Raw genomic sequence first — 13,544 nt, 5'->3', positions numbered from 1 at the left:
ATATAACCTACAGTAATTATGAGCACTGTGTGGCAATATTTTCACTATTTAGGACAGGAAGTGAAAAATACCAAACACATCTAAAATTGCATTAGGGATTTGTGCAGACAGAAGGTAATTACACAAAGTGGACTTTGGCCAAGACTCTCAGAATATGAAGCGATCTCAGAACCTTGTGGAAATTACCAGGGGAACTTTAATGATAAGTGGGCTAAATGTCTGTTTAAATTGTCCTAAAAAAAAAAAAATGCCTTCTCTAACAGCACATTATCCCTTAGTTACACAGATTGACAGCACCATCATATTCCAAAATTAGATGGCATGTCCAACACTACAGCACAGAAGTGGAAAAACAAAAACAAACAAACAAAAAACCCCAAAGCGCAGTCATTTAAAAAATAGACATTTTAAGTGTTTCACATGCACAGAATTACTTGCTTCCCCCTCTAATTTATTTCAGATTAGTAAGAGAGCTCTTATTTTAGGTCAGTGCTATGACAATGGAAGTATGCCAACGTAACCTTCATTTTCTTAATTAGCATTTAACAAGAAGTTTGTCCTCCTCTAGAAATATTTCCTTCCATAAGGAAGAATAACCTTGAACAGAAGACAAAGCTAAGCCAAGGAGAGGAGAAAAATGAAACTGAAGCTCCCAATATATTTACATGCCTTTAAAATACATTTATTTACACACCCTTAAAATGTAAATAAAATAGATCTGAGTAAAAAATTACTTCATCTCCCAGAAGCAAACACAGCACCGTATCTGTGTTTATAACTGCTCTGGGGAAAATCAACCACAAAGAAAGTCCCTCTTTTACACACGCTTCCTACCACGGCCCATGTGCTCTTGTAACTCATTATTTATCTAATCTGGAAACAAAAATGCCACAAAAAAGCAATCACAAGGCAGATGGCTGGTTTCACTAATCTGACCCTATTTCTTCCAAGTAAATCTAGTCTACAATAGTGATTCCCTTAAATAATCCACCATTCCTATAATACTTAGATTTGCATATTTAGGTTAGAAATACCCAACATCGCTGGATTAAGATTTTCCCCCAGTAAAACAATGCTTTGTCATAAATGCTACTCCAGAGACCATCCTGATGCTTAAACCAGACGCGTCCACACACTGCAAACCTGAGCAGAAGCATGCTCACAAAACGTTCTTACCAACACTCACCTCTATAGCTCAAGTGTGTTTGGAAGTTGCCTTTTACTCTACTTAAACCCAGCCATAAAGAGTGACAAATGCAAAGATTCTCCCTGTAGCCGCCCCCATGATAACAGATGACAAGATGCAGCACAAGCTTCATCTCTTGCTAATTAAACGAATCAATTAAGAGACTATTGTTGCAACTGTGTAACTGCTGTTCTATAGTGGCAATAACAACCCCACGGGGAGGTCTTTTACTACATTAAAATGCTGTCCTCCACAACTCCATTTGATATTATTAGAAACAGTTATTTGCGTCTTGCTGTCATATTAGTAGCAAAGGCAAATTATGGAAATATGCAGACCAGAATGGTCCCAGTATGAGATCAGGTTTGGTTTTTAGCCTCCAAGGGAACAATTGCTGAAATTCCAAAGTTCCCTAAAGTTCTTTAATGGAACTGATAAATCTATCAGCACAGCATCCATTTAGATTCTAGGTAAGGGTCACATATTTGCATACTTTCCTGCTAAGCTGATACAATTCAACTGGATAAATTATCATATTAAGTTTACCCTCCTGAGTTAAACTGATGGAGTTCAAAATTGTTTTCGATGGTTGTCATTAATCGCTGTTACATCCTAAATGCTCACTTTGAAATCTAATTGTGCTGGTGTACCAAGGGTCATATTAATGGCATTTTTAATGTTAAATCTTTGTAAAACATGTTTATTTTACTGATATTACCACTGAAGCTTAGAAGACTAATGAGAAACAAAGTATATTTATTATTATCAATAAAAACTTCATTTAAAATTTACATTCAGAGACTTAAATTAGCTTTACTAACTTCATCATGCCTTTGTTTCATTAAGATTCCTGGTTAAGCTTCAAAGCCATATGAATTAATATCTCCTAAACAGTTCTTGGGTATATGCCAAAGCTGTAGCCATCAAAAAGATGTTTAGAAACATGGGCTACACATATGTTTATTACTTGGCAGTGGACAACACCTTCAGAAGAAAACACTGGATCTACACTATGAGGTAACAGTCTTGATACAGTTAAAACATTTCAACATTGGTGAATTTTTAGTCTACTGAGGGAAATCACTCAAGTTACCTTTGGGTAACCTGTTGTCATGGTTTAAACCCACCCTGTCCACTTGTGTTCCAAGAAGTAACAGGCTAACCAACAAAGTTTAGCCCTTGTCCTTAAAGCACTACTGAGCTCAATAAAAAAGAAACTTGTCAAATGAAGTATGGAAAATTAAATACCCTTTTTTTTTTCATTTGCTTTTTTACAAGGCATAAGGGGCGTAGTTTATTATAAGCAAAGCCTACTATACTAAAGATAGCACACGCACTACAGAATCCACGGACATTAAGGATATTCATGGGAATTCTGACCTACTTATGATGTTATCACACGTTTTTTCTCTGCAAATTAAAATTTTAATTGAAAACAAAAGAAATGGCCAAGATTTAAGGACTAGCAAATAAAGAGCAAAACATTAGGATCTAAATGTAACAGCCCATTTCCAGTCTGGTTTTGTAAGAAAGCAAAGCTTGCAATCCAGGCTTCTGCCTCTCAATGCCCATTCCCACCTCACTGCATGTACTTCTCCTATTTGTACCCTATTTTAACCTGTTGATCAATTTCAAACAAATTTGAAGGCAGGTAAGCCTAACTACCTTTAAGTATTGTAGAAGCCATAACTATGTTTCCACAAAACTTCCTAAGAGCACTTGTTGTGTTAAGGAAACAAGAGACCTAAATCCATACTCCAGTGGAGGAAAATGCGGCAGCAGCCAGCTGGCCAGTCAGCGCATTCACAATGGCCACGCAGCAAACACATACAAGCTTCAGCTTCACCTGGACCCCACCACCTCTCAGTCGAGGAGGTCTCAGACAATGACTACAAGAAGTTGCTCTGTGGGAACTTATGGCAATTCTGGTTTCTTTTGAGTCACAGAAGCCAAATTCAGAGCAGCACACTCCAAGTGCTTTCTTATTTTGCTTTCCAAAGGAATCCTAAGTAAGATTCTAAAAACTAATCTAAGTGATCTTAGACATGATTTTTGGCAATACCGGTATTTCTAAATCTCTCAGGTGCACTTCAGCTTTCACCCAGAGGACAGCTTTAATGTAATCACTATACCTTCTGCTTTAAAACACAGAAATATATAACAGAATTGAAATGAGAATGGTATATGTAGCTGTGTGACCCAAACATCCACTGGAACAATTCTCACTGTCAAGTCCCAGTGATGGGTCAAAGTATCACTACTTCCACAAATGAAATCCTTGTTGCATGAATTATCCACTTTCTGCTTAGTACTATAGCAGCTCATAGCCAGCCTCAGGATTCTCACCACCTATGTTCAAAAGGATCTTGTGGAAGTTAGCGCTTCCAGCAGTAACTGCACGTTTGTCCTAGTGAGACCTCCTGCACTACAAAAATGCCACTGACGATGGCTCTACTACTAGAAGTATGGTGGTTTGCAGTGCCTCTGAAACTGGGTGAAAAGAACAAAATCTGTACAACAGCAGAATTCCCTTTAGATCAGCAGTGACCCTAATGTTAAGGCTTGTGAGAGGGAAGAGTAAAAAAAAATATTAAAAAATATTAAAATTAAAAAGAAAACATTAGCTTGCAAAATAAACACATACTGGACTATATTTACTCTCTTGTGGTTAATACTCTATATATTCCAATAAATACAACCTCTGTAACCTCTGCAGGTTTTCAACCAGTGTTTGAAGGTCTGCATAAATCTTCACTATCATCTAGTTTCAGGAGTGTCACATATAGAAAGAAAAGCAGAAAGAGAACCTGTTAAGAACTGCAGTGATTTGTAAGAGTCAAAGAAGCAGGTTGTTATACATTTCTCATTGTGAGCTAAATTAGGCTCATATAGTCAAAGCTTCCATCTTTATTGATATTTAATTGGTCTTTGTAAGAATGCAGGGAGAAAGTAAAAAGGAGGAGGAAACTGCTGGGAAGCTGATAAGATTTTATACAGACTGAAAAGTTCCAGGACAATTTTTAAGCCTCAGTAATGAGAAAGAAAATTGGAAGTTTGCTGTTGAAGGAAAAGCATAAAAGTCATGGCAGGAAGGAGTGGAAAGGAGAATCAGCAGTGAGAAGTAAAGTCATTATGCTGACCTATAGCTCCTAGGATAACCTTAGATACATAAATTACGAATATGCAATAAGCCAGGAGCAAAGGCAAAGATTTTGAGGAGTGCCTCTAGGTAAAGCTCTCCATTTCCAAAAAACATCAAGAACAACACACATAACTGATACCCCTGAATGAGCATGAAACATCCTTTCACCAATCTATCTGGAAGTACCTAAAGAAGAATCAAAAAATCATTGAACAATAAATACTAGAACATAAGCCAACTATGATAAAAAGCACAGCTAGGGCTTGACAAGAGACTAGTTTTCCTATATCTAGTGTTCTCAACCTAGAGCTTCCAGATCTGGTTGCAGCAGTGGGTCTCTGGACTATTAAACAGGTCTGCAAAAAGGCTGAAGAATAGCAAGCACAGCATTAACAAGCTAATAAAGAGCATAAGCATCCACAGTAGCACTTCAAAAGTTTTGTAAGTCAAAGGTGGCAAAGCACTTCATCCGGGATAAGAGTGAAGCAATCAGAAGACCTCCAATAAGAAGTCTGAACCAAGAAAAGAGTATTAGGAAACTCAGAAGCGCCTAAAGATGGCTTTATTTATAGGCCAGAGCAATTCCACTCTGTTCCACGTGGGTTCCTAAATTGTGTTCACCATTGAAGGAACACTGTCAAGTAATATACCAAGCAACATGACTAACATCTGTCATACCTATGTTCTTTCATCCTTCCCCAGAGGAAAGAAGTGTTTTTCTCTCTATCAATGCTCTGATGAGAACAGAAGATCAAAGAAATGGCACGAATGATGAGCAGATGATAGTGAAATTTTCCACTGTGGCTGGGGACTCTTCACTGTCTGGGACTGTCTCTTTCTGGGCCAGCAGAACTTTGCTGTCAACCATAGCCTGCAGCCCAAAGCTGTTATGGCTGTGATGGAGCTAGGCTACTACCTGAACATACAGATTTCTGTATTCAAAATTCTACACAGAGGCTACTACACACAGTCTAAAATAAGTTTAGTGCTTCCATAATAATTTGTAGTTCTCTAGCCAGCTTTCTTAGTGTTAAAGGCTGCCTGCCCAGATGTATTTTATTGCTGAAATCCATCTTACAGAGACGTGAATGACCAGCAAATCTGGGCTACTGGTGGGTAACAGAAAACATTCCTCTCATGTAAGAGAACAGAAGGTGGAGCAAAGAAACAAGAGACATGACAGAAAACTAGAAAGACAGGAATGAAGACAGAAAGACTGATGGACTTTGGCCCTTTGAAAAGACTACTCAAACACAGAGGCTTCTGAACCACAGAGGTAGAAGCAGAACCTCTGTGTACAGACCTTTTTATTTTTCTACAGATCTTGATGTTTCTATTTTGTATAGATCTTTATGTCTAGCAAACAAGCCCTGTGAGGAAGCAGTTGAGGGAACTGGGATTGTTTAGCCTGCAGGAGGCTGAGGGGAGACCTCGCTCTCTACAACTGTATAAAAGGAGGTTGTAGTGAGGTGGGTGTTGGTCTCTTCTCCAAAGTAACCAGCAATGGGACAAGAGGAAATGGCCTCAAGTTGGGCCAGGGGAGGTTTAGACTGGGTATTAGGAAAAATTTCTTCACCTAAAGGATTGTCAATCATTGAAGCAGGCTGCCCAGGGAAGTGATGGAGTCACCATCCCTGGAGGTATTTCAAAGATGTGTAGATGTGGTACTTAGGGACATGGCTTAGTGGTGGACTTGGCAATGCTTGGTTAACAGTTGGGCTCGATGATATTAAGGGTCTTTTCCAACCTACATGATTCTGTGATTCTACATTTGTTACCAACCTACTTCTGTGAGCTGCCTACACGCAGGAGACAACCCATAAATGACTGCTGCCTTGTTGCCTAGTACTCTTGCTTTTGGGCACAGTTTTGAACATTAACCTGAAGCATGTATGCCCTTGTTTTCTTTTTCTTTGTACAAGATACAGTGCAGTAATGCTATTAATAAATACACTATAAGAATTATTCTAGCATGAACTGGCACAATAGCAAGACTCCACCAGCACATGATAACCAGTCATGCTCATCAGAGGGGAAAAATAAGTAAAAATTCATGAAAAATTTCAATTACAGCAATAACCCATGATCTTTTCTGAAAAAATTTAATCCGAACTCAACATTTTATCAGCCCAAGAAGATTAAACTAAATCAGAGTAGTTTCCTATTCAAAAACTATTTTTTACAGCTAAAAGTTGCTTGCCCCTGAGGAAGAAACATCCTTGCACACCCTCTAATAGAATGAGTCCTGTATCAGATCTGAGACTCAAAACCCACTACCAAGAAACAAAACGGAGAAAATAAGGTATCTAATGCCGCTGCAATTTGAAGAGGAATGCTCAAGTAGCCAAGAATTTCTACTCATGATCATATAAACCTCCAAATGATGCTAACAAATGTACATTCAAAGCTTTGATTCTACTAGGGAAAGCAATGTGATTTTTCCCATTCTCCTCTAAAATAACAGAAATATGTTATTAAAAGAAACATTTGTCTTACTCTCTACATATTTACCATATGCTGTACAGCAAAAATCATATTAAACTGTTGTCCTGCTGCTGCAGTGTAGTTTTTTCTGTCCTTCACCTATCTAACTGGGACAGCAAGGAGGTTTCTAACAGAGAGTATACCTTTCACTTCTCCTCAGAGTGTCAACTGGCTTCCTGAAGCAGGTGCTCGTGTTTTATCAAAACGAGTAGCAGAATTGTTTCTACCATCCAATGTCAAAAAATCAAGTGAAGCCATTTATTGAAGCTGATGGCCTCCTGACAAGCCAGGGTGCTGTTTGCTCCTGATCAGCTGGTTCTAAAAATAAGCTCTGATGGACATGTCAGCAGTGTGCACACTCAGTAGCATCGCACTGCCTGCCACCACTGATGTGCCACCAACTTTTGCCCCCATCAAAAGTAACACAGAATGCTCAAAGCTATCCCTAACATTTTCTACTATGGAAAAAAAGAGTAGAGTAATAATTTCAAGAGCTGTTTATTACACTGATAACAATACATTATAATAATGATGAGCAATAAAGAGTTTCTTGCTGCTAAATATTCCTTCCAAACACATATTATCTTGACTGCACTTCTATGTTAGCAAACATTTAGTATGAGACGTAACGGTGAGCCCAAAATGTATTAATAGGACCTTCATTAAGATAATTTTATTAAATCTCTTTGAACATCTACATCTGTGTGTGTGTACACACACACACACAGGTACACACATACAGACTGCATATCCATACATGTAGGCATTGTAAAGAAAACCCATCTTTCCCCCACCTTCATTACATAAACTTGGTGTATTTAGTTGAAATCAGAAGAGTTAAAGGAGGGAAGGACAAATCAAATAAAGGAATTTACAGGAAAGGAGAAAGACAGTAGGCTAGAGGATCTGTTAGGAACACAGTTACAGACTCTGGGTTGGATTCTATGGGAAAACTGGTATCAAAGCAAACCCTGGGAAGCAGACTTCATTACTGTTTCTCTACCCTGCTTACTGCAGTTAGCAAGACATACGCATAATTTTTATTAAAAAAAAATCATGGATAGAGTATTACAGGCTTTTCTGTTTAGTCCTCTTGAGGATTATTAGTTGTAATCACATACTTGATTTCCCAAAATAACTAGGAAGCAATAAACACACACGAGCTAGTCAGTAAGTTATGATATATATTACAATCCATTAGCTGTTTCATCATCATTTTTTTAAAGCTAAAAGCACATCAATGCTGTACCCTCTTTTGTCTTCTTTTACTGTTGCACAAGGCCCAGCAAAAAGTTCTAGTCTAAGTGAGACTCCAGGGCACTTCTAGCAGGAATATGAAATGTTTCCACATCTAACTTAACAAATTTAATTTTTAATGTCACTAAATACACAGCCAGAATTTTCTTTGCTACAGCACCCATTTACAGGGGATCAATTAAAATCTGTTCAGTATTATCAAGTTGCATTTGTGCTTATATCCTCTCTACTTAATTCTTTTCTTCACACACAAAGACTAATTGCTGCTAGCTAGCTGATCTATCTTGCATATGCAGGATGCAACTCCAGAGCTGAAGTATCATTACAAATACAATAGTATGGAACAAAATTTTTGGTTTATGTCATCTTTGTAACTGCTGCTTTGCTTGATATTGAGTAAGACAAGCATAGGTCTACGCTTACATGGAAATATAGAAGAAAAAATATTAGGGGTACATTTCACTTCTAAAAGACAAAACGCAAGTCTCAGGTATTCTTTTTGAGTGTGCTTTTACTGTGCTATACCTCCCAAAAAAATGGTTTTCTAGGACTTGTAGAAGAACTAATCACAAGCAGAATGAAAGCATTATGTGTTAATCTACTTTTGTCCTAAACATATAGTGTGCAGAGATGTTAGGAATAAATTCTAAAGGAAACGTTTCAGTCCTAGGCTTTTCACTGTTAATGTCACTACAGGGAAACCTGTTGGCAGCAATCAGGACAACTTACTTTAGAGGATACTTCAATTCCTCTGGAGAACTGTTTTAGGTGCATTGATAACTAATTTTTCCAGGAACTTGGAAAAACACATTATCAATGAATACATTTTAATCATGCAAATCATGGAACTGGAAGCTGCCATCAATCATATACATGTTTATAAGTACTCGTCACCTAACAAAACTAGCTTTTGTATTGTACATGGCCGATCCAAATAATATCAGATGAAAAAAAAAAAAAAATCATCTTTACTGAGTAAATTCTCTGTAATGGTATAAAATCTGATTGGAATTTTAGGCATATTTCTCTCCAGCAAATAAAATCTGGGGGAACTACAAAGCTACCACATTTGGTTAGAGACAGAAAAGGATCGAACGCTTTGCCTTGCTAAATAGTGTTTTCATGAGACAGTCACTGACCCACCTCTGAGATGTAAGAGTACATGTTATGGTGAAGTAACAGCGATCATAAAGTTGAGGTGGTGGGGAAGAGTGGGTTTGATCCTGATGTGGATCAAATCTGAGTGTGCTTCAATAAGCTTACACATCTACAACCAGTTACTCCTAAACCCCTTGTAAATGAAATAGAGGCAGACTTGAATCAACTGAAATGTGGAATGCAGACACTGTGCATTGGAAGTCTGCTTCAGAAATTTGCCTAAATTCACCTGTTAAGCTCAGAATATTTACACATAATACTAACCTTCACAAGACAAGCATAAACATGCACTAGTGTAATTTACCAATTTTCTGTTTACATTATACTTTTCTACCACTGTAACTCTTAACAGTTATACATACTTACCACTGTGCCTAGAAACTGAATGCTTATATCTCCAGCAGCATTCCGAGAAAGCCGCTGAAAAAAAACACAGATATAAAAAGTGATTAGAAATGTCTCCAGAATTTGAAACCATTCAGGTTTGAAACCATTCACTGTAATCAAAGCTGAGTACACAAATCTATACATAAAACAGATAAAATAAAACCATTTCCTTCAACAGTGTCAGTACTAGAAGTTTAATTCATGCTTCAGCTCACATTCTGGTTTTGTTTCAGTCAACTCAATAAAACTTAATTTTGAAGAACAATGAAAACAAATATGGCCAAGTACAACACAGAACAACCTTGGGCTTGCAGAAAGATGAATATCATTACTAATGAGGCTTCTGCCATCTCTAAAGGTATTCTGTATTCCTGTTACTCACATTTAGTATTTTCCTTCTCTCCTAATGAGAGATATTTTAATCTCTTTTTGAAATGCAAACTTCCAATGATGCTACTTTGAAAACAGAAAAAAAAAAAAAAAAGACCTTATGAAATGTCTGGTCACCTACTGTGGTTCAGGAGTTGATTGAAGTTATTAAACAGTCTTCAAATATTACATTGTCAGTAAGACACAGAAAAATGCAAAAGAAAGTATGCTATTGATTTAACACCCCATCATCTAAATATGCAAAACACAAAGAATTCTTTCTTCTTGTGAATCGTCTCCTACTTCAACATGAGAAGTTTTTTCTCCCTTTTTCTTCCTGCTATTAAATTACAGCACATATAGACCCAAAATCAGGGTCTATACACAGCCCTAATACTTACACAATGTACATATGAGTAGAAAAGCAGAGATTTGAAAAGTGAGTATAAATTGCAAACAAAGAGCTGCACAGAGATCTTCAGCATTTTAAAGACAACGAATCCTAGGAACAGGGCTGCAAATCATCTAGAGAGATCTTGTAGTCTAGTACCCCTGGCAGAATCGAAACACACCTGTGTCACTCCCAAACAATGTGTGTCTAACCCATTCTTAAAATCTTTCAGTAGCAGAGATTTCACAGTCTCCCGAAGCATTTTATCCCAGTGTTCAGTACCTTTATCATTAGGAAGTTTTTTTCCTAGTATCTGAATAAAATAAGCCTTACTGTAACTGCAGCACATGAATTTTCTTCTTCATCACAGACAGGAAACAAATTATTCCCTTTCTTTTTACAGCTACCTACAGGTATGTGAAGGGCCGTTATCACGGCTCCCTTTAGCCTTGTCTTGTCTAGACTAAGTGAGAAAGTGGTATATAACAATAGCTAGCTATCCTCCAAAATTAATAGTGATACATTAAATCCTGGTCTCTTTTCAATAATGGTGCATGTTTCTCAGCTACATTTTATGAAGTAATAATTACTACAGCCCAAACATGCTTATTTTTTGACTTAACAGGTCACACACTGACACTGCAATCTGTACAATCATATGAAAACAAAGGATGATGTGCCAAAGCCTGACATATTTCAACAATAATGATTAACGGAATGGAAAATATGGGAAATAAAATTTCATACAAAACCTGACGTTTACTTTTATACAGGAAACAGGAATATACACTTTTCCCACAGTCTAGGATAAACACAATCAGGTTTTGGAAACCACAAAGAAGAACAAAGTCCTGGCTGCCTACAATGAATGAACCGCATGCCAAAACAAACAAGTCCCAACCACTTGATAAGCTGTCAGAAAATGGCAAGCTGAAAAAAATTAAAGGATTTAATTTCTTTTTTTCCTGGAATGCCCTCCACCCTTGTTAGAGTTCTGTCACTTATTGTGCTACCCTTTTGTCCGCTTTCAAGGGTCATTAGAGACCTTTTCATGTCCTAATAAAAATTCCTTTTTTTTGGCTAATCTCCCCATCACACAGAAAAACACAACCTAAAAAGCAAAACAAAACAAAACAGAAAAAGAGCCATTTTGTAATTTTCTTTAAAGGCTTTCAAAGTAAAGCCAGGTATCTTGACAACCTGACTTATTTTTCACAACTGAAAACGAAATCATTAAAGTACCTCTTCACACAGATTCTCTTTACTCACAACTAAATAAGCCAGCACAGCAATAACCAAGCCCTTTAAAAAAAATATTAAATAAGCAACTTAATAAAGGCAAACACATCTATATCAAGAAGGCACCTCCTAAAGCCACAGTATCAAGACAAGACAAAGACATAAGCAGCCTTCTCTGACACTGTTGAAGTGCACTGGTATCACTGTCTAGTAAATCCTTACTGCTACTGTTTGCCCTGTCCAAAATGCAAAACATTACATTTAGTTTTCGATAGCATTAGGAGTCAGTATAAGCACTAAAATACATTTCTTGAATTAACAGCCACTCTTGAGGGGAAAAAAAATAATAATGGGGAAGGTGAGGAAAATAGTGAACAAACAGAGGAGAAAAAGAAATTTCCATTCTGGGTATATTTCAAAAAAACAACAACAAGAAAGAAAGGCAGAGAAATTCTCTAAGTCACAAAACATATGTTTCATCAAGACCAAAAACAGAACCGCCAGGCTTTTGAGAAGCATGTTACAAAAGAAGTCAGCACATTATCATAATTAATGTTTCAAATTACAGTTGTAAATAAATTTCAGCTGTTAGATGTGATTAGATTTTTTGAAGCATATTGAAAGGAGTTATTTCTGTTCCACTGGTGGGCTTGTGTTTCTGGGATTTGTAAATGTAATTGATGTTTTCAAGAAAATGAAAGGACACGGTTAACAATTATTTTTTTTTTTTATTTTCCACCTCTTTAGAAAAAGGACCAGTCTCCAGTTTCTCTTGTAAATTTAGATATTTCCATATTCTATACTTCATAATAGATGGTTTCATATTGCATGTGAAAGCAGGAAAGTAATCAAATAGAAGTACCAAAAGAGAACAGCTAATTACATGCATTATCATTGTTTTCCTAATAAATTACAAATTATTTACTGGAAGGTTTACACTAAAAAGCAAGGAAAATCTACCATTGGAACAAAGACAAAACATCCCTGCATGTTTACCTGCCAATTCAGAAAAATTACATTGTTCACATCAGTCACACAATCTCGGATACATCTGATGCTCTTCTGGTTGACTCAACTGCTAGAGCTTCAGACTAACTTAATTAGCAAATATGAGTTAGAAGTATATTTTTTCCCTTATGAGAAAGTAACAAGCTAAACCAAATCTGGAAAAAAAGATAATCACAACTTCAAAAAAATCCATCTGCAGTCTCAAAGCTGTCAAATGGGTGTCAGTGTTGCATAAATATTATATGTATTTTTACATAGGTTACAGTATGCTATACTGCATATGCTATGTATATGCAAACAAAATGCTTATGCATGCATGTAAAAACAGACAAGTGTATACAATCATATAAAATGTGTTTCGTTTTCCTCCTCCATCTTCAGTGAATGCTATACCAGTCATTTCACATTTTAATCTGTAAATCCCAGTAAATTACCAGAGGTTAGTGTGATATGACTTTAAATTCTTCTGCTTTGCCATAGAAAATTATTTCCACTTAGTTGGGTATCAATGATCTATTCATCACAAGATGCAGCAAGGTTACAATCAGCTTTGCATTAAGCCTGCAGTGGATGAGCACTTGTAGATAAAAAAAATGATAACAACCTTTAGGTGAAGAAGGAAAAAGAAGCTCAGCCAAACATACAATACATACAATTGAAAGAGATTCTAAACTGACATAGACATTATTAGACAAAAAGATCTCAGAGTATTTCCCACAAATCTTCTGGTATTTTGTATTCTTCAAGCTACTGGAGGGAAGCAGCTGCAGGGAACAAAGAAACTCCAACAGACCAAAAGCAGGTTTTTTGCTTTGCTTACAAATGAAAGAGTAATGTCAAAATGAATATAAACTGGCAAAGAAAATCATATGTAAGTTTCTCAAGCACATTTATCTTGAACTAGTATAGAGCACCTTTATTTG

General features: G+C 36.7%; 1 protein-coding gene across 3 annotated transcripts in view; it reads right to left on the bottom strand.

Moving 5' to 3' along the window:
* PCCA (propionyl-CoA carboxylase subunit alpha) overlaps positions 1-13,544 on the bottom strand; it is a 283,684-nt gene that overhangs the window by 56,840 nt on the left and 213,300 nt on the right. For all 3 annotated transcript variants that reach the window (XM_057402101.1, XM_057402102.1, XM_057402103.1), the window contains one exon: positions 9,594-9,647. In XM_057402101.1, the coding sequence (XP_057258084.1) occupies positions 9,594-9,647 (54 nt within the window). The remainder of the gene's footprint in view (positions 1-9,593; positions 9,648-13,544) is intronic.

The sequence above is a fragment of the Pezoporus wallicus genome, unplaced genomic scaffold, assembly GCF_028554395.1.
Source record: "Pezoporus wallicus isolate ANWC-B61680 ecotype Strahan unplaced genomic scaffold, APGP_CSIRO_Pwel_v1 contig_6520, whole genome shotgun sequence".
NCBI lineage: Eukaryota > Metazoa > Chordata > Aves > Psittaciformes > Psittacidae > Pezoporus > Pezoporus wallicus.
Note: the sequence above shows the minus strand (reverse complement) of the source record. Positions and strands in the feature narration are given on the sequence as shown.